This window comes from Diabrotica undecimpunctata, chromosome 6, assembly GCF_040954645.1.
Source record: "Diabrotica undecimpunctata isolate CICGRU chromosome 6, icDiaUnde3, whole genome shotgun sequence".
NCBI lineage: Eukaryota > Metazoa > Arthropoda > Insecta > Coleoptera > Chrysomelidae > Diabrotica > Diabrotica undecimpunctata.
The window spans coordinates 114,674,381-114,697,238 of record NC_092808.1 but is presented as its reverse complement, the minus strand read 5'-3'; the positions used below and the strand labels follow the sequence as shown (position 1 = coordinate 114,697,238).

The 22,858-nt window shown below is 32.1% G+C and overlaps 1 protein-coding gene across 4 annotated transcripts in view; it reads left to right on the top strand.

Moving 5' to 3' along the window:
* Positions 1–22,858, top strand: part of rdx (BTB/POZ and MATH domain-containing protein rdx) — a 264,099-nt gene that overhangs the window by 121,041 nt on the left and 120,200 nt on the right. The window contains exon 1 of one of the 4 annotated variants that reach the window (XM_072535180.1): positions 9,281–9,450. The exons of the other annotated variants lie outside the window; for them this stretch is intronic. Within the exon in view, the coding sequence (XP_072391281.1) occupies positions 9,377–9,450 (74 nt within the window). The 5' untranslated portion in view covers positions 9,281–9,376. Of the gene's footprint in view, positions 1–9,280; positions 9,451–22,858 lie in introns of those variants that run through there. 4 annotated transcript variants of the gene reach the window in all.

The following is a 22,858-nucleotide window of genomic DNA, read 5'->3' as shown; positions in this document are numbered from 1 at the left end:
GATGTGTTTTAAAGGTAAAGAGTGCAGCTTTCGTATGAAGTTTTTGTATTTTGCCGCGAATAAACTCAGTTTTTATAAATGTGTTAAATAAATAAACGTGGCGCGATTTTTGCCATTTTTACGATTCTCGCGAGATAAATAGAATTGATCACTTTCATTGACCATTCGTAGTAAAGTTTCCATTTTTAGAGATCAATCTTGAAAACCTATAATATGAAATTTCAAATTTTGATTTTTGGCAACAAATATGAGGCATTTGAAATATGAATTAAAAACGTAAAATTTAATGTTTTACATTACAGACGATCGCACGTCACATGAAATGCCCCCAAGAAGACGATTTTTGGATGTAGTTTATAACAGAAGGTTTGTTCTTTTGAAAAACGTAATAGTGTAATTGAAAAAATTAAAGTTTTAAACGTTTTAGATCGTTTGTTATGTGAAAGTTTTTTTCAGTTATTCAACGTTTTTTAAACATATTTCAAAACTTAAAACTAAAATTTTATGCTGTAGGTTTTTAAGATTAAGCTCTAATAATCTAAAGTTCATAGTGGCTAGTCACTTGATAGTGTAGAACACTTGAATCAAAAGATATCGAATTTTTACCGTCGAGCTAATATAAATTTTATTGGACATTGATTTCGCGCGCGTAACTGACATTCAAAATCGACGGTCCCTTCAAGCGTTGTTTGTGATATTTTATGTGAGTTTTTATATTAAAATTATTTTAAAGATAATAATAATTTTCACGGCTATCTGACATATAGGGTGTTCTTTTATGGCTCGTAGCTTAGTGAGTTTAAAAATTGTAAATTTAAAGTTGTCATAACTTCGTTATTAATAATAATGTTTTTCATAGCTATTTAAAGTCACTGCAAATTCAGGTTCGTAGGAATTTTTTAATTAAAAATTCTCCGTTTTCGAGTAAGAAAAAGTATCGTAGTATGCGCTGGATGTCGTAGATTTGAATGAACATTTTAAATTATTTTATTTCAAATCCTTAGTAAAAGGTATATAATAAAATACCCAAACGGGCTATATCACAAATACACTACAGAACGTTTTCGGAATGTAAATTCCATCATCAGTGTAACCTGAAAGTATATAACCACTTTAATTTTTACCGTCGAGCTAATACAAATTTTATTGAACATTGATTTCGCGCGCGTAACTGACATTCAAAATCGACGGTCCATTCAAGCGTTGTTTGTGAGAGTTTATATTAAAATTATTTTAAAAATAATAATAATTAAAGTGGTTATATACTTTCAGGTTACACTGATGATGGAATTTACATTCCGAAAACGTTCTTTAATGTATTTGTGATATAGCCTGTTTGGGTATTTTATTATATACCTTTTACTAACGATTTGAAATAAAAAATTTTCTGATACATGGTATACAGCCAGCTACAGGAACTTTAGTTTCCTAGTGTATTTTAAATTATACTCCGAAATAGAGCTTTTAATACATGATATTTGAAAAAAAAATTGGTTAAAATCAGCTAATTGGTTAAACTTAAAATTTTGTATAGGTATTCCAATCTAAATGGATCACACTGTATATATATATATTGTTATGATGTATTGTTTGTTTGAATGATGAGCAATGAGTGTTTTTAATAATATAGGGTTTTAATCGCGGTTCTCAAAGAATTAGTTTGTAAGTACTTTTTTAAATTATCTTTATTATAACTATTATGAAACACACATATATATATCTAACCTAGCCAATGTAAATTTAAAATAAACTATCTTTAAATTGATATTCTTATAAAACTAATTAAATTCTATAGACAATGTAAAATGTAAACAAACTATCTTCAAAATTGAAATTGTTATGACACTAACTAAATTATATTAACAAAATTTTGTACCTTTCTTTCACTGAATGCCTAAATGAACTGTTTTCCACTATATAGATTCTAATCACCACTGAATGTCTTCGTACTTCGGTTATCCTTGTTTTTGTGAAATTACTTTTTCCAATTATCAGCTTCTACCAATTTAAGATATATTTTTCTTCACCATCATTTATAAACCACCAAGCAAACCAGCAAAACAGCATTTATATTTATTCTTCTTTTCAATATACCAATATCCAATTATTATAAGTTGATTTATACTATTACTTTTTTAATCTTCAATAATTATTTGTGTATAATTATAAATGTGCATTAAAATATATGCATAATTTTTAATCTTCATTTAACTCACTATATTAAACAATTGGACTATTTGTAACTGAATGGACTGGACCTACTTTCTTACTAAAACTTTTCTGACTGCACTATCTTGAAAATTCTGAACAATTGACTTCACTAACTTAATGAGTCTATCTTCTACTAACTTTCATAATAAACTGGCCTGACTGACTTACTAAAACTGTCATCTTGAATCCAAATCACGGGTATTTATATCTTTTCGGATGTTCCAGAAACATCTGGTAAGAGATCATGTTCGATTTAGTTCTATTTCTTCTATATCGATGTTCTCGAAAAAAATATATGTTCGTTCCACAGACATAACCATTATTTCGAGAATGTTCGACCGTAAACAATGGTCAAATTCTGCATTCTGGAGAATTCGTTCATGTCCTATTGATAATTTTGTTGACATTTAGGCTTTTCAGATCAGAATAAACATTTAAATTAGTAACTAACACTCTAATTTAATAAAATACACATTTTAAACAATATATTATTATTATAACCCCACTTTATATTCGTATTATGATTAATTTCTGTCTGTCAATTTACTGTATAGTTGGTTGCCTATGCACATGGCTCACTTAAATATATTTACAACATTAAAATACAACTTTTTACAATTATTATATGCTAATTTCTTAAAAATGCCCTCACATAAATAATTTTTATTAAATTCTCTAGTATATAACTTATTAAAATAAACAAATACTTTTAATATCTAATATTATGTAGTATATAATTTATAAATTATTTTCTATAAACCCCAATCGTCACAATATATATATATATATATATATATATATATATATATATATATATATATATATATATATATATATATATATATATATATATATATATATTTCTTGGAAACATTAAGGATTTTTTTAACAGTGCTTTAGATTGGCGTAATAGTGATTGATGCAAAACATAAAAACATTAACTGTACTTTTTGGTTCATTGCCAGATGACTTGTTACATTCCGTGGCATTTGCATCCTGCAAAATTGTATTCATTTCGATTTAAATTACAGCTATTTGTACAATACAAGATTTGTTATTGTTTAGCTGTATCATTAATTCACACTACTCCGGCACTTTTTATTTTATTCGTTCGACAGTAAATCACAATAACCTATTTTACAATTTTCATAATAATCTCACAGACATTTCCCGTAAAACTTCTCTATTTTTATATTTATTTTTTATTTTGGAAAAATGTCAACAACTCATTAGGATATTATTTTGTCTGTTCTCTCTCCAATGGCGCTATAGCCCAAATAGAGCCTTGCCGGTCCAGCGCCGATCATCTCCAGGTTCTCACATCTAGCAAATTTTGCGCGTCCGCTGCCATTTCATCCTCCCATCCGTTGCCTTCCCTTTGGTCTTGCGCCCTGCATTTTACTATCTAGGGCTCTTTTTGACAATCTTTCATTCTTCATTCTAGCTGCATAACCAGCACATCGAAGTCTCTGAAGTTTAACGTTAAAACGTTAAAATTTCATCTGCTATTGTAAGTAAATATGGATTAAATTTTTTTTCTGCCAGGATATTTATTTTTCTTCTACCTTGTTCACGTTTATCTTCAATTTTGCTTTCTATATTAAGGCAATAGTTTTTAGTGTATATTCCTTTTAATATAAATATCTTCTTTATACTTTATAGTGTTAATAATACTGTTCAGTTTATTGATTCGTTTGATTTTATTTATTTTTATGGCAGGCTTTAAAGTTAAAGCCTTTCTAAGTAAAAAGAAGCGGTATGGTATTTATACTCTTTTAGCACAAATCAAAACAAACAATTTATTTTTAATAATAATATAATAACAAAATTTTAATTTAAAAGTCCTATAAAAGCTATATAATTAAAAAGACCCTTTCGGGCTGCATAACAACAGAACGTTTTCGGACTAACTAGTCCATCATCATTACATTTACCAGGTGTACATCATTCAGTAAAAACCCTTAAAATGGTACAAAATTTGTTGTTTATTACATCTTTAATAAGTTGGTGTGATGTTAAAATTTTTAACAGATACCCTGCATTGCAACGTCAGACTCCCAATTTGGCGGTTGTTGACCCTCCGATGGGTTCTCTGTATGGACTTTAGATGGAAACTGATTAAAATGACATTTTTAAGACGGATATATTTCTAATGGATTCCTAGCATTTCTCGCTTGCGAGATATAAGCCTTCAAGCCATTTTTATTTTGACCTATACAATACCAATAGTAGAATTAGAGTAAAATTTTTTGTTTCATTCGTTATATAGCGACCTTATATTCAACTTAGCATCGGAGCACGCCAGGCAGAGCATGCTTTTTCGATTTCCGTTTTTTTTTTTATATTTCGTCAATAATATTGGTTCCTCTAAATTTATCTAATAATCCAAGGAGGCAATCTAAATTATACGCAAGGCGATGAAAATTTAACGATACTATTATGTGGTAAATTACTATGCTAAAAACTAAGGTCATAATAAATTAGCACAAGTTGTAAAAAATCTCGAAATAAAAAGAAACTCTGAGTGCTTTGTGTAAATCAAATACGCCGGAATTTTTAAACATAAAACAAATATGTTCCTGATCGAAAACTAAACTATTCTAGAATAGAAATAAATAAAAAAATTCTTATGATGTTGATAATTTAAAGAAATAATGTTCGGTATGGCTAATTTTTTTTTAGAAGAAAGGTAAAGTAGATTTATTTTCCTCCGTCTTCTGACTCTTAGAATCTGTAGGTCTTCTTCCAAATCATCAATCCATCTCCTTCGTGGTCGTCCTCTGCTTCTTGTGTCCTCTGATTTTTAAAATGTTAATCTCTTCTTGTATTCGTGATCTGACATCCTAGCAATGTGTCCAGCCCATCTATGTCTCTGCACTTTAACGAATTTCACAATATCTGGATCGGTGTATAACTGATATAGTTCAAAGTTGTATCTTCGACGCCATAGCCCATTTTCATTTACGGCCCCAAAAATACCAAGAAGTCTTTTATCATTTTGAGATAAGGTCCAAGTTTCAGCCCATATTTCAAAACCGGTCTTATTAAGGTCTTGTAAATATTGAGCTTTATTGCACGTTTTATATTTTTATTTTTTAAATGTTTCTGGAGACCGTAAACAGTTGTGTTTGCTATTGCTATGCGTCTTTTTATTCCGTCGCTTGTCGTGTTTGTTGCGTTTACTAGCGATCCAAGATATGTGAATTATTTGACTTGCTCAAAAGTATGGTTGTTAATTTGAATTCTCTGTTGGATATTGCGGATTTTTAGAAACCAACATATATTTGGTTTTTTCCTCGTTTAACACAAGTCCTAATTCACTTGCCGCGTCCGCAAGCCTTGTAAAACATTGCACCATGTCTCTGATACTTCTGCCCACTATAACTATATCTTCATCGAATGCGAGAATTTGCGTCGATCTATTAAAAATAGTTCCTGTCATATTTAATTGTCTGCCTTTACCAAGGCAATATTAAAGAGGAGACACGGCAGCGCGTCCCCCTGTCTTAGACCATTATTAATGTCAAAGAACGTAGAGTTTTCTCCTTCAATTCTAAAGCATGAGCTTACGTTTTGCATTGTTAGTTGGGTCAACTTAACTTACTTAGAATAGAAATGATGAATAGCCATGATAGCCATGATGATTGCCAACCTCCGTCGCGGAGATGGCACGTGAAGAAGAAGAAGAACTTACTTAGGTGGGATCCCAAAGTCTATCATTGCATTGTATAATGCAGTCCTTTTCACACTGTCATAGGCTGCTTTGAAGTCGACGAAGAGATGGTGTGTATCTATGTTATATTCAGTGACTTCTAGAATCTGCCTATGTGCTTGAATTTGATGTGTAGGTGACATTCCAGCGGTAAATCCGCATTGATATTGACCAATAATATCCTTTGTAGAATGTTTAAGTCTTTCAAACCATACATTGTCGAGGATTTTATACGCAGATGCTAACAGAGTAATGCCTCTATAGTTCTTACAGTAAAGTTGATCACCCTTTTTATGCAACGGACGTATTATTCCCTTTAGCCACTCTTCTGGTACCAATTCATTCTGCCATATAAGTGCTATTAGTTTATGGATTGCTGAAAACTGTATTTCCTCGTTTCATTTTTATCGAATAAACTTTGTATCTCATTGAGAGTATTTTGTTCGTATTCCCTCTTCTTACGTCGATGTATACGTTTTTCTCTCTCTTTTAAGACGTCTATACTCTTCGTTTTTTCTCCGTGTACAACATGCGTCGATAGTTTTTTTATATGTTTAGATTTAAACTATAACATGAATATTTTGCCTAACAACTTATAATATATAATGCAGTTCTGATAGATATGGTGGGTCAACAAGAAAGGAATATCGAAAATCGAAACGCAGGTCAATAATCAAGGACAAGTTAAAAGATGCGGATAAATATTGTACTGCTGATATATTTCAGTATGGACATGCTACATTTTAATATAACTCTGTTAATAAAATTAATATTGCTTTCTTCTTCGAGATTTTACCATAATCAAATTACTGTAAAAAAGAAACCGTTGTTACACCCACATCAAGATTTTTAAAAAAATATGACTATAAGTATGTTATCAAAACGACCAAAGACAATGTTCAACAGTAATCATCGTAACGGTTATGTAGGTGGATATCGATTTTATTAATAAACAATTTCCGCCCCAGACTACAAAACATGCAAAAAATTAGATTTTTGTTACCGATATTGATAAAGGAAGTAAACAAGTTTAACTACTTAACAAAAATTAGTTTATTAATTAAAAGTTTTATACATATAGCATGTTACGTGAGTGAACACGAAACAATAATTACATTTTTTTGGGTTACTAAAAGTCTGGAAAATAAAACTACAACTCCATGTTAAGTTGTCCTTGATGTGGTACATTTATAACTTTTCCTGTGATCGGAAAAAACTTTTATTTAATGTATATTATCTACCCAATTTGTTGGACTTTCATATATATTTTATAAGCAATTAGTCAAGAACTACGTACTAGTTTTAAATATACATCGAAAAATGTAAACGTCTTAAACTTAAAAAAGTTGAGAAAAAGTTAAAAGAATTGAGGGGCAGGTCAAATCATCTTGATTTATTCCAAATACTGCTTTAAAGCATTCAAATTATTATTTGTGTCTTTAACAATATTTGTACTATATTCCTACTTTAACTTACAACACATTTACAAAAAAATTACATCACTAGTTAACTTTTTGTTGGCACATTGGATAAACTTAATTTGTGTGATCGGTTTGTTAAAATATGACACACAGGCTTAATTAACAATGATTCATCTAACTCATACATTATTCCAAATCAAATTTTGTGTACTGATATAATCTATTTTTTTGTGTTTCATAAATTACAATTGCATCTATTTAATAAGTAATTGGCTATCTGTAGCTGTATCATTAATGGAGAAGTGTAAAAAAAATGTGGTATATTGATATAAACTCTATTGGTTCTTTGCACAGACCCACAGACGTCATAATTCAATTATTGCTTCTTTACACAAACGTCATCGTTCAATTTATACGATTTAAATCAAAACGTTTAAGTCACGCATGTCGTCAATGCGACAATTTGGAAATGGCTTCCCGGTAAAAGTTTTTTAAGCTTTGAATTTTATATAGGTAATTCGCTGAATTTTAAAACCTGCCTGTTATATTTCACTTTTCGGGAATAGACAGTTTATCCAAAAACGACGGCTAAAGTAATATTTCAATCATGATAATGACAGAGAGTTGGAGTAGATCGGTGTGTTATAAACTAAAGAAAGCAATATCAATTTACTAATTGTCTACGGATACGGAAAAAACATTACAAAACGCCAAGGTGCCGAGAGGACATAAAAGTGCATACTCAAACCCCCTGGACCATTCACAGCGCAAACAGACACTAATAATAGAAATAAAAACAATATAAATACACTAAACACATAATAAATCACGCCGTACTGGCTAGTGTAATGTAAACAAAACAAATACTATATTTAACAATGTATTTATATTTAATTTATTTTTATTTATTAATTTTATTTGTCAAAACTATAGAGTGGTTAAAGTTGAAAACTATCTGTAGTATAGTTTAGACACTAAATTCAAGGAAATGGTGATGACCATTCTGAGTTATTCCTGGTCTTCCAATGGCGTACAAAATTTATTTTGTAAGATAGAGATGAGGTAACGAGCCTTGTATTGAAGAATTTTTACAAATTATATATAGGTACTACTATTTTCTTATTAGTGCTTTATCAACACATATGTGTATGCTCAAGTTAAATAAAATAATTAAATTTATCAAAATACAATTTGAGTGAAGATGTATGAGGCGAAATGATTGCATCAGTTACAAATTTTTAGTGGTCTGGTATTTTCAGTTTTTTAATTAGCAATTTATATAATTCGTCCTGGGTAAACAGATATAAAACCATTTTGGTCGCATTATTTCGTTCAAAACGTTTTCAGACTTATCAGTCCATATTCAGTGAACTTAAAAGTAAGCAATACCACTAAATTAATAAAAAGTAGGATAAAATTTTGGACTAAGATATGAAAAACATGTGGTTTGTTACTTGATGCATTCCAAAACATTCTTCCATGATGAAAAAATTGTTTGATTGGGGCTAGATATTAATCTTATTGATAATATACTTTATATTCCAGAACTAAATATTTTAACTTGGTTTATTCATATTATTTTTACTAGTTATGAATAATCGGATTTATAATGACGTAGTTACAACTTATCACGTAGGACATCGGTGCAATAATCCTTAGCAACGATAGTACTACGCTGTAATTTTTGAAAATCTTCTTTAAGCACTAGCTAAAAAACTAATATTAAAGTGACGGATAATATTTGTCTGAGTCTAAGTGAGAAATATTTATATGTCTGGTAGTGTTGATATGTTTTCTGAGCTCTGTCTTGGAAAATGTTAATATTAATTATAATATTGGGATGAATTTAATAATGAGGCAGATTGAAGCACATTTCATTAAATTTGTATGAATAGCCTCTATTAAAATAAGTAATATCTCGTTTTAGGGTGGCTAATCATCATATATGATTGTAACACAAAACTGCCAAGTTTTATCTTATGGTCTAGATACTGAATAACGTCGGAAGTGTTATGTCTTGGTCGGAACTGTCATGGAGCAACTTGTATCATCGATGACATCTGGCCTATCTTGGGATAACATTTTCGAGGTTATGTATGAGGTCCGGTAAGTGATACATGTATGTAACGTGGATCAGCAGATTTCAATCAAGTGTACTGTTGCTTTGCTTTCTTAATATTCTGTCACAATTATATTCGAAATTGTTTTTAATTGTTTGCCAAATTGAATGAAGGATGACGTTTAAGTACAATAAGATGAGTTCGAACATAATGCATTTATGTGAGAGTGTAAAAGCAAACTCATGTGCTTGGGACATCGAAATTATTTCTTCCATCTAATCACCATTGTGTAATAAGAGGTCTTAATTATGTCAGTTTCTTTTCAACAATGTAGTAAAAATAGATAAAAAACAGAGCTGATGAAGGAAGGTACCAAGAAATAGATAATAACTGTAATATTAAATAAAAAGAATAATAATTAAAGTTAATATGCCTAATATCAATATTCCGGAGAGTATTGGAATGCATAGAGAAACAGACAGAGAAATTATGATGTTAAGATTAGAAGATGATATAGAATACACATTTTCGTCTCGTTCTGTCCATGCACAGGCCAAGCAGAGTATATATGTTATTAAATTATGTAAGATTTACCAATATCCAAATGATTAAATGCCTTCAAAATCATATTCCTGGCAAATATAGAAGTATTTCTCTTTAAGTAGATAAGCAAAAAAACAAAGAAAACATAATAGGCTTGACTTCCTGAATTACAATATTAACAATACAGCCAAATGTGAAATAGAAGATTAGGTCATTATACTAATCAAATAATTAAGATTTACTTTGAATAATGAAGCGTAGTGATTAAGACAAAGTAAGCACTTTTGCGGAAGATCTTATGTCTGAATTTCGAACTCATAATTAAGAAGCTCATGCAGAGACAAAAAACCCATTGTAGACATACATTTTTTTGGACATTTGGTCGGGAATCTACAAAGATATCTCAGTCCAGGACGCCACCTGACTGACCTTAGTGTAAGATTCATTCTTGGTACTCCCGGCGGTAGTTCCCGAGGTACTTTAAAACGCCCTTTCGTCGTCGAGTCTACGCCGAACGTCTACCTGCTATACTAGTCCCTCCTCTGTCATCCAGCGATCCGGAAGCGGAATGGTCGCTGTAAGGCCGAGCATTAACTTCCGAAGTACTTCCTCCATTATCCACAGACTGTCAGTAAGGAAGCACCCTGTTTTCCCTGTTTCCTCTTTGTTTGGTCCCAAAAACTTTCTTTTTTATATTGAGAGAAACACCGTTCCAAGTAGCGCGTGGAAGACCCTCATCGTTCCTAGTATGGTATCACTTCCAGCCTAGCATTTCCTCCTTCCCCACAGTCTGACTCACATAGTCTAACTCGTACAGTGTTAACTCTCTTTTCGCCCCATATCAAAATGTATTTCCTCAACTTACAGCATCTTTCCCTCTTACCCTTGCCGTTGGTCCAGCTGTCTTTTTTCCTCTTCTTTCTTCTTGATCACTGCACGGTGTGTACACTAGTTCAACTTGCTTTATTTTAAATAATTTCTCTCATTGTAACAAAATTCACACCTGTCTCTCTTTCCATTCTGTTCGCAGTATAGGCATTCATCCGTGTCAGTCTTTCCGAAACTAGAGAGGTAAGCCCTAAAACACCCGTGTCGTGTGAGCACCTGCGTTAGGAAATAATCCAGTCGCCTGTGACCACAATCTACCCAATCTCTTATGTTTGGAATCAGCATCCTTATCCACTGTATCTCCGTGTTGCTTCATTCTTATTGCCATCTTTCAATTGACTTTTCCCTTTCCTGACTTCTCTCGGCCACAGTAAGATCTCTTCTCTGATATAGCTCTTTTCTTTCCACTGCCAACACATGCAGCGGAACACATCCAGTGATTGCCTACAAGGCTGCATATTTTAGACATACTGGACGCCCCATATCAGATGAGTCTACCGATCAAAAAAATCTAAATTTGTGATATCACAAAAGATATTGCAAAATCAACCAAAAAAAGCAGTCATGATCTTATCACGAGTGGGTCTAATACTAAAAAAATTTACCTGAAGAGGGTAACAGCACAGAGTGTAGCTCCCACTGTGTTATTTTTTCTAGCTGTTTCAAAGATGTTGTTTATTGTTAGATTGATAACAGATTGCAAATTGAAAGTTAAAAAAAAATCTAATATTAGAGATGAACAATTAGTCATATCCATTCGTTCATAAAGTAACTCAAAACATATCTATCTTCTTATTCGGGCACCAACCATAGACGAAGAACACATAATGAAAGTCAAGCGATTATCCAGCGTTACCCTCCCAGCAATACACCTACTGATTCTTTGCATGTTGATATAAACGATATATATATATATATATATATATATATATATATATATATATATATATATATATATATATATATATATGATAATATTTAACGTCGACAAATGCTTCAAAATTATAAGAATAATTTGACAGCATGATCAAAAAATCCAGAAATTCGTCAGGCTGTGACAAATATAATCGCATTAATATCTCTCTCATTATCTTGAGCGTATTTCATTAAATTATCATATTTTCGTCTTATTACAATAGAATACGCGCCTCTGTTCTTAGAGCCTGTTCGCCACTGAGTCAATCGGATATATTTGTTGCATTATTGTAAGAGCCTGAATGTCAGGTGATTTTCTGATGTTTTGTTAAACTAAGATTATTAAATACATTTCTAGGAACTAATTGTAAACATTTCTATAGTAAATAGCGTTTTTATTTTTCTTAATCAAAGTTGATGATGTTCAAATCATGGAATTTAACATGATGAACGAAACTATTATATACTTTTTAACCATCCTAATTATTTTTTACAAGGTCTGTGCCAGATATTGAATATATTCTCGTATCTACATATATAGTCTACACTTAGCTTCGTATTATTTTTCTATGATTATATCGTAACTTCAATAATTTTTACGTTGTTCGAATTTATAAATATATGCAATCAATAAGTTTGCCTCTAGTTTTTTTTTGACAATATGTATTTTAATTTTCATAATTCATTGTTAAAGATGGATATTTATCGATTTTCTCATTTTATCACGTTTTTTTTTTCCTAATTAAACATTTTTATTACTATACCTATGTATGTAACGTAGTAACAAAATTCAACATAGTTTTATTGATCGAGGACTTTCATATTTCTTGTTTAACATACGTATTTATTTGTTTAATCTATATTAAATTTCTAATTTGTAATAAGGCTCCACGTTATCGTTAAAAGTTGGTTCCTATATTTTTAACAGCAGATTTCGCTTATCTGAAGGCAACAACGCGTAGCGCGTGTATTTAATAAAGGTGCGTAATAATTAGTGTGAATAAAGAAAACGAAGGTCGACCTTGTTTGCAACACGAGCGACTTTGAATTTGATAATTCTCTCAAACGACGATGTCGATCAGCTGTTACCTGTTGATGATTGATGCTGCCATTATCGAGTATACATTTTATTGTATAGCGCTTGTGCTCTGTAGATTGTAGCGATATCATTTTTCTTGTTAATTTTTTCGGAAATTAACTCTACATACTGAGTAAAAAAAATTCTCTCTGCAACATGGTATTCGGTAGCAAATTATTTTGACTGTAATACATCAAAAACCACTGGCTGCTTCGTTCTTTAAATAAAAATGTAGTTTTGATGAATAAATTTGTGTAAAATTGATGTTTGCTGGAATTTGAGTAAATTGTATTGTTTTAGTGCTCATGAGTTGCTTTCGTTGGCAAGTTCTTTAATACTTCTTCTTAGATTACATCGGTTCCATTTTCTAAAAGTCCTGTTCTGGGCTTAATTTGCATATTTCAGATTTTGCTCTTTTTTATAAAGGTCTCTATCAACCTATAATTTGGTACTTACTCGAATCTGGATACTGCCACAATTTTTCTGCCCAGTATCGGGCTGCGTCTACTGCCTTTGTATTTGCGAGTAGCCATAAATCATCGAGCGTGCACTGTGATGGACAAAGTGTGCATACCCTCAGGTTTTCCACATTCTGTATTTACCCATATTCACAGAGTGCGGCGTTACCTGTCTTTATAATATTTTTCTTGATTTAAGTCAGCTGTTCCCTGGCAGTTCCTCGAACTCGTATAATTGTGTTTTTCATCGAAAGTTTGCCCGAACTTATCCACTTATTGAGAGACGCATCTGCGGTCTTTTGGTGATATGTACGAAACCAGTTGCCCAGTATAGTAGCATAGGGGGTCGAGACGTTGAGAAACACAAGGCCTTGGCTGTTGACTTTAAAACCTATGGATTTGCACCCCATTTGCTCCCTACAAGTTTCCGGAGAAGGTTGTTTCTCGAAGCCACCTTTGGTTTTGTACATTGTCGACCATGTGCTTCGGGAAGTCCCTGTGTGGTACCACGAGGCTCAGGAGATTTCACCCATGTGGTTAGGTATGTCCCACCAAAAGGTGGACAAATAACAAAGCTTAAGTTAGCGACTTCAGACGTTTTAAAATACTTTCTTGTCATATGAAGATTGATAATTACATTATTAAATAAAAAATAACAAATTGGCAAGAATTAATAAATGAATATAATTATGAAAATAACTTAGTTAAAATTTATTAAAGATGCTAACTGCATATGAAAAGATACAGGTGGGTTAGAGGTTATGTACTTATAAAAATATATATATATATATATATATATATATATATATATATATATATATATATATATATATATATATAATCAATAAAACTATTCATAAAAGCAAGTTAATAATTAGCAACAAAGATATAACTACACTATAAAGTTTATAATTTTGAAACGAAAGTAGACACAATATGAAACAGTTCAGGAAAATGTAACTTTGCAGCAATGTAAGCGGTACTTGCTATGGGACAGCAAACGATGTAATTTACAACAACAAACTTCCACGTTTGGAGTTGGCAATAGACAAGTAATAGATACGAAAAATAAACTCTGATCGGTTTATAAAAAATAGTTGATTAAAGTGAGCCATGAGTTTTTCTTGAACTTGAGAAGAAGACATATACAAACCATCTTTGTGGTACTTCGACCTATTGGAATTTTTAATGATCACTATATATCAAGGATGCCACGAGAAACTATAAAAGATGATGAGGAGTCTCAGAAATATAGAGAGTTTCTGTGAGTCTTTCATGGGGTGTATTGGCTTTCCCAATGCAGGTGTCTTATGTCAGTATGTACGGTGCTACTTACTCTAGCAATTGACAATATGCTGAGGTGTCCATTTGCAAATAGTTGCGCCAGTCATCAGGTTCGTCTCAGTTTTTTCACTAACGCGACGTGAAAATACTGGCTCCTTTTCAGAAGCCACTCCCTTGACCATCTTGTTTTTTCCCTCTTCATCCCTTTCCCCCTTAGTTGTATCGTTATAGTTGAAAAAAATAAAAGAAAGTAGCCGTGTTTCCTCCATATTCCAAACAATGTATCTCAAAAAGATTTACTAAACAAACTTCACATAACTCAAGACTCTGGATTGGAACTAATGTAGAAATCGAAAGAGGAAACACGTAGTGTGTGTACACTGGACAAAACGTGCATTTTGTCGTACGTATTGTATGCCCGACAAAACGTACAATAAGATGTAGCGCGAAACCTTTACATTAAGTTGCGATGTCAAAGTGATTTCAGTTTAATTTTATTTTTACACAAAATTATACATAAAAGAAATAGATGTATATATATATATATATATATATATATATATATATATATATATATATATATATATATATATATATATATATATATATATATATATATATATATATATATATATATATATATATATAATATTTTATATCAGGTGATGAAAACTATTAAGAATTGGTATTGTACCTAGATCTATGTTGGGCTAGCTACTTATTTCGATCCCTAAACTTTGGTGAAATTTATTATTGTCGCTTCTTTCAATGTAACAGAATTGCAAACGACACACAATTGTTTAATCGACAATCTGAGGGTACATTATAAGTACTTACTTTTTTTTGTTCCATAAATTTAAAGATAAAATTGTTTTGGAGTCCAAAAACAAAATAATCTTTTTTAAACTCTTATCACGCTTAATATAAACATAACAAATGACCTTGTTTTAATTAATTTCTTTTTGTCATATTAATTGCCAATTTTAGTATAAAAAAAATGCTGATATCATATCGTTAAAAAATATAATAAACTGTTTTAACAAATGCTGTACGTGCTTACTAGTTATTTAACAAACCGACATAATTTACTGGGAATTGCACAATTTTTTCTAAATTAAAATTAAAATGTTTACCTCCGAAATAGTAAAGTAGTTCACAGCTTGTTTAATCGTAAGAGTAGTAAGAGTTAGCTGATGTGGCCGGTACACGCAATTTCTAGAAAAAGTAGAACGAGATCACCAGAGAGTCTCGATTTCGCATGCATTTTTATTTTACGCGATGCATTAAATGTTGTAAAAATGTATATCGAAGAGAAATTTATGGTATAGTTTATGAATGGCTCTAGTTTTAATATTAAAAAATAAAGAATAACTCAAATCATTTATCCCTGAGCTCATGAAACATTCCTTAAAATCCTGGCGCCAACATAAACAACGCTATATTTTTATTTGTGAGAATGGAAGTTATTAATTAGCGAAGCAGGTCTTTCAACGAGTAAACGATGTATTATACTTCTTTCTTCTTCTTCTTTTGATATAGACATGACTCTGTCTGTTTTTCAATGTGCCTCCAGTAAGTTGTCGTTCCATCGTTTTCGTGGTCTTCCTACTGATCATCTTCCTATTGGGGAACCGTCTCTTGCCGTCTTTACGACTCTATTTGTTGTCATTAGGCTTATATGATCATTCCATTCTACTCTTCTATTTCTTACCCAGTTTTTGATGTTCTTCACCTTGCATCTATGCCGTATATCTGTACTTCTAGCTCTTTCCCATAGTGTCTTACCATCAATTTTTCTGAGTGTTTTCATCTCTGCTGTTTCTAACATCCTTTTTATTCTCTCTGTGTCAGGTCTTGTTTCTGCCGCGTATGTCATTATTGGTCTGATGACTGTTTTGTAAATTCTGCCTTTCGTTTCTTTCCCGATATTTTTATTTCTCCATATTGTTTCGTTTAGGCAGCCTGCGGCTCTGTTTGCTCTATTCACTTGATCTTCCACTTCGGTTTCGAGCTTTCCGTAGCTAGATAATGTGATGCCTAGATATTTAAACTCCATCACTTGTTCTAAGATCTGACCTTCCAGCTCCAATTTACATCTTAGTAAATTTGCTGTTATAACCATGCATTTTGTCTTTGTTGGGGAAATTAACATAAGTTTTTTAGGTATTATACTTGCTCATAGAATATATAGAAACTAGCTATAGCCTGCTCCAGGTTGTACCCAACTTCTTATGAATAATTGCCGTATTCTAGAAAACTTACACAATCATAAAACAGAGTTCTTTTAAAGGGAAACTGAGACTTAATATTACATGATTCATGATTTAAAGGAGCTCTTTCTGAAGTAATATATAAACATTACGTGTTGGGCGCTGGTTCATTGACTGTATATGTGTAGAAGGCAGTTTTGTTTTCAGGTAAGAGATAATATCTCGACAATATTGGTTGTTGGATGGACAATAGGCAACTAACAATGTCAGATCAACCATCGTTTGTTTTCCTGCATCTGGTATTATTCTAGAAATAGTAAGAAACTTAATTCTTTATAGGTAATGGGTAAATAAGAAAAATGGGTATAATACATCACTAAAACGTCAAAAAAATTTCTTTGAAATTAAGAACGAAGATATTCAAAGCCCTTGTTTTAAGTACATTTTATCGTACTTGAGATGAGAGATCTAGACATAGACCATATACCAGAAACAATTTAAATAAGATATAGAAATTTCAAAGAACCATGGAAAGACATATTGAGAATACCATTGCTAGATAGAAGGAAAAATGAGAAGTGATGAAGAATAATGGATCCCAAATGTCTAATTTTGGAAATTTTAATATTATATAAAGGTCATTGGTATAAAAAGGCTTAGAGAGAAGAACTGAAGTACCACCAGCCTAGCCAACAATTTAATTCTAGGATTAAATAGCAACTTCTGATTATAGCTAGACATTAAGTAATGTTTATATTATGTACAATGGATAGCGAATGGCGGTATTGTCCGGTAACACTGTGTTGTGGGATATTTCACTAGACTTCACTAGTTTTAGGAAACACTAAGTACTATTAATGATTGATTTAATAATTAATGGGCTTGTGAGATTTTGCAACTGATTTCTATGAAAGCTTTTACTCAACTGCTGGTAATATCCAAATTATGCAGGCGGCTAGCGACGAGGTTTTTACCCCAAAGTTTTAAGAAAAGCAGAAGATAGAGACGAATTTGCAGTGGTTATAGCCAACCCTAAAAAATTTAAACGCAGAATGAAAGATTACATTATTAAGGAGGGCGGAAAGTCCCTTAGAATAAACAAAAAGTTTTCTTTGAATGGGATATTATAAATTAAATATCACACTTAATTTTCTCTTCGCCCCTAATTTTTTTCGCCCCTGTAACTCACTAAAATAAACATTATCGAAATTCTTAGGGACTTTCGGCCCTCAATAATAATGTAATATTTCATTCTGCATTTAAATTTTTCAAAAAATACTTATTAGTTTTCTCAGGATTCGAAAAAAATGAATGTATTTAAAAAACATTGACCCGAAATTTTGCGCCCACGCTCTTAATGCTACTATTGACTATTTTGACTTTTTTTAATTGTTGTTGATCTGCGTGCGCTTTTTTCCATGTTTGATCCTAAGTATATGAATCTTTCTACTTTTATGTATTTATTTTAAGGCCCATTGTATTGGAATATTTATTAAGCTTGTCGATTTTTTTTGCATGTGGCTGCTATGCTATGTTAAGGGACAGGTGTCGTCTGCGAATTTCAGACCTCGAACTGGTTGTGTAGATTCCATGTAATGCCTGTTCTATTACCGGTTACGTTTCCATTATTCTACAGCAAATATTCTGAGATTGTTCTGAGATATATTATTAGCACAATTTATAATTACAGATGGAATACCAGCAAATGTCATATCTTTCTCAATTCTTCTTTTTTTTTGATTAAATTGTCTCAAAACAAAACAAGCTAGGACATACGTCGCATTTGTGTCTGACACTGACAGTTTTAAAATTTTGTGGCAATTTATGTATGTTGCTGAGCATAATTATGGAATATTCAGTCTGTCTATTGTTATAAATGGAAATATATGCAAAACACATGTAAAGCACGTGTTAAGATGGAGATTTTTTTTACTTACAATTATTAAACATTATATATATATATTTAGGGATTCTACAGTATTCACTGCCTTCCCTCGCTCAACCGTTTCCATCTCTCTCTGTTGTTCCATTCTCCATCGTTTAGTCCTCTCTTACTCATGGCGTCCCATGAGGATTCACCGAAAATCCCACCAGGATTTTCGGGGTCGTCCTCTTTTAATCCTTCCTATGGGGCTCCATTCGGTTATTCTATTTATCCATCTGCTGTCGCTAGTTCTTCTTACATGTCCATACCACTTTAGTCTTTTTTGTTCTATATATGTTAGTATGTCCCTCTATTGATGTCCTTTGCTTTATTTCGTCATTACTTCTCCTATCCATTCTTGTTCCTCTGCAGCATCTTCGCAGGCATTCCATCTCTGTTGCTACTATCTTACTGCTGTTTTTCTTGTTTATGATCCAATTTTCAGCCCCATATGTCATAATACTTCGCACTAATGTTTTATAAATCTGCGTTTTAGTCTTCATATTTAGGTGTCTATCCCACCATACTGAGTTACGTTATCGGATTGCTGTTCTTGTTTGTCCTAATCTTTGTGTAATTTCTTCCTCCGTTGTTGCCTTTTTCGTGATTATAAACCCCAGGTATTTGAATTTATCCTTTCCTTTGATTGTTACGTTGTCATCAATCTGTAGATCTTCTATGTCTTCTTCACTTGTAGATAGGTACTCTGTTTTCGCGAGGTTAATATCTAGGCCAGCCTTGGTATATTCTTCTTGTAGTTTCTTCATCATGTAGCTGAGGTCGTCTTGGTCTTGTGCAATCACTACTTGATCGTCTGCAAAACTTAACGTGTATAGGTATTCGTTCCGTACCGGTACTCCCATGCCTTCGCATTTTCTTTTCCATGTAGTCAAGGCTTTCTCTAAGTATATTTTGAATAGGGTTGGAGATGTGGAACAACCCTGCAGGAGCCCTTTTGTTGTGGTGGAGTCTCCTATGATTCTTGTTCCTATTTTAAAGGACACTTTATTTTCTTTATACATAGCTTTTGTAGCTTCTATGAGTTCCGTCTGTATTTCTAATTTGTACATTGCCTCCCATAGTTCTGACCTTGGTACAGAGTCATACGCCTTTTTCAGGTCCACAAATGCCAAGTGTATATCTCTATTTTTTGCTTTTTTCTTTTCTAACAGTTGTTCCAGTGTGTATATGTGGTCTATGCATGATCTTCCTGCCGTGAAGCCTGTCTGATCCTCCCCGATTTTGCCTTTTATCGCTTGCTCTATCTTTTCTCGCAGTATCTTCCCATATAATCTTCCTATTGATGATATTACGCTTATTCCTCTGTAGTTTTCGCATCGTTTTCTATCTCCTTTCTTAAATATAGATGTCATAAATGCCGCCGTCCATTCCTTTGGGAGTTGTTCTCCATTTATGGCTTTCTGAAATATCCATTGTATCATCCTATGTAATTTTTTTGATCCGTATTTTATAAGCTCAGGTGAGATGCCTCCAGGTCCCGGTGATTTCTTATTTTTGATTGCTTTTATGGCCGTTCTCACTTCCCTATCTGTTATTTCTATTTCTTGTTGTGGGAATCTGCTTCGTCTTCGCCTGTTTTCTTTTCCAATGAATTGTGGTCTTTGTTTTGTTAATAGTTCCTTGTAGTAGTCCTTCCATTCTTTGTCCTGTATATTTCCCAATTTAATTTTTTCTTTTGAGTTTTGTTTCAATCCTCTCAGTACTTTCCATGACTCCGAAGTTCTTGTACCTATTCCATTGTACCATTCTTCATTCTTTTGCTGTGTTATTTGTTTTTTCACTTCTCTATCTTTTTCTCTATTATTAAACATTAACAATTACCTATTACACTCACTATCGCGGAGAGAAAATAATCCTGGTTCAAAATAAATCAAATTATTGGATAGAATGCCATGGATTAAATAAAAGAAGATAAATATATACCACAGATGATGAGTAGATGGGTGAATAGATAAATACCAATTATAGATACTGAATATGGAACAGAAAAAATAAGAGGAGTTAATGTAAGATCGACTGAAAACCAAGTTTTGACCTAAATTTAAAAAATAAAAGTAATGTTTTTCCAGTATATAATTTTATAGAACACAAAATACGTGGATGTCGATCCAAACAATTTTTCTGCCATCTCAGCCGATGTTGCAGAACTAAAGCTTAACTAACCCATTTAGTTAATGTAATCATTCAAATGTTATACGAAAAACCGTGTTAATTGATATAATTATTACTGCAGCACATCAAAGGATTTGGAGTAGGTCGACGCGATGTTGTAAATAGCAATTTTTTGTTGTTTGTCAGTTTATTGGATTTAGATTATATTAATTTACATTTCTTATTAGACTGTCTTTTTTATCTCAGTAGTTGTTTCGAAAGAATTGTAGTTCAGGACTTTCAAATGGTTTATTTTTAAAGGATTTACGATATTGATGTAATTTATAACTATATTTTTTAAAAATAAAACGTAACAGAAAATAAGCTGTAATAATAATTATTATTAGATTAAACTACAAATTCCCGAGAAGTTCCATAATAACCATATATGCTGGATGTAGTTTGGACATACTACTGGACCCATTTAAACAAGGTAAATATATTTGAGACCAATCTTTGTGATCTTTGCAATTTGACAAATTTGGATCATATATTTTTAAATGTAGTAAAATTGGTAAACATTGAACGAGAGTACGTCAAGGGTGAGTTCTACCCTCAATTCCTTTTTAATAGGTATGCTGAATGTATAATCCGATTGTCGCCAGAAGAACGTCCGGTGGACCAAGAATCAAGGGCATTGTGATAAAACAACATAAGGTATATAGACGATACAGTGATCATAGCAGAAAATACAGAACAGCTTCAGATTTTTATGAATATACACACAGAAAACAGATAAGGACACAGAAAACAGACAAGAGAGACAAGGGAAAACCGGCGCAAGAAAGATAAATTTGCACCACTTAGAAATATCTTTGAATTATTGAACGACACATTCCTAAGATACTTTACTCCAGGAGTGAATGTCGTAATTGATGTGATGCTGCCCCCTCTTTGGAGGAAGGTGCTTTTAAAGTTTTCATGAAAGATAAACCAGGAAAGTATGGGATTCTCATCCTGATGTTAGCACATTGTAAATATCGTTACGTTCTAAAAATGGAGGTTTATTCTGGAAAGGTGGAAAGCACGTACCAGAGTCTAGAGGATCAAAATATATTGTGAAGGGTCTAGTTGAACCAATAAAGAATACAGGTCACAACGTTACTACAGATTGCTATTACATGTCCCTAGAATAAAGCCCACTAAAATACTAATTTTCTTATCTACACAACATGGTGATGACGTGGTGAGCAACGATGCCAAGTATAAGTCTGTATAAATGTATTCTATAATGCGACCAAGGGTGGAGTCGACACAATAGACCAAATGGCGAGGAAATACAGTTCGAGCAGATTTACACGAAGATAGCCATTATGGGCTTATTACCCACAACCATGTGGGTAATAAGCCATAACTTATTACCCACAATGGAATATAAAGAAACGTTATAGAAGGGTTCTTTTCTTCCAGGAGCTAGGCATCGAACTAATAAAGCCTCTTGTCCAACGAAGGGCTGTGAATATGAAGCGGTTGCAAATACCTTAACATAACATCAGAGAATGAGCAGAGAATATGAATATGAGCAGAGAATATTACATGTCTCTTGGACATGTAATGAGAAACAAATATGATTTTCTGTAGAACAGTTATCCTGGCTCAATTATTTGTAACATTAATATTAAAGTTATTACTAAGTTCTTTGCTATTGCTATATGTGTGTGCTCAGAAAGAGGGGATGGTATTAGGTAACCTATATTTTAAAAATTAAGGATGTTATATTAAATATTTATTTTAGAACCTTTAAGGAACTGTATGTTGAAGCTTAGTAAGTATTGCTATATAGCATTATTATTTGAGTTTATGAAGGCTTCTCATTTTAAATGATTTTATGATTTTCCTAAATCATACACAAGTTATAAAGAGCCTTGATTAGTTTTTTTTTAATTTATTTCCTCTATGTGCATAACGATTTCATTAGCAATAATACGCTAAACTGTTTTAAAAATACCACTATTACCGTATTTTTTAGATACATCATTTGG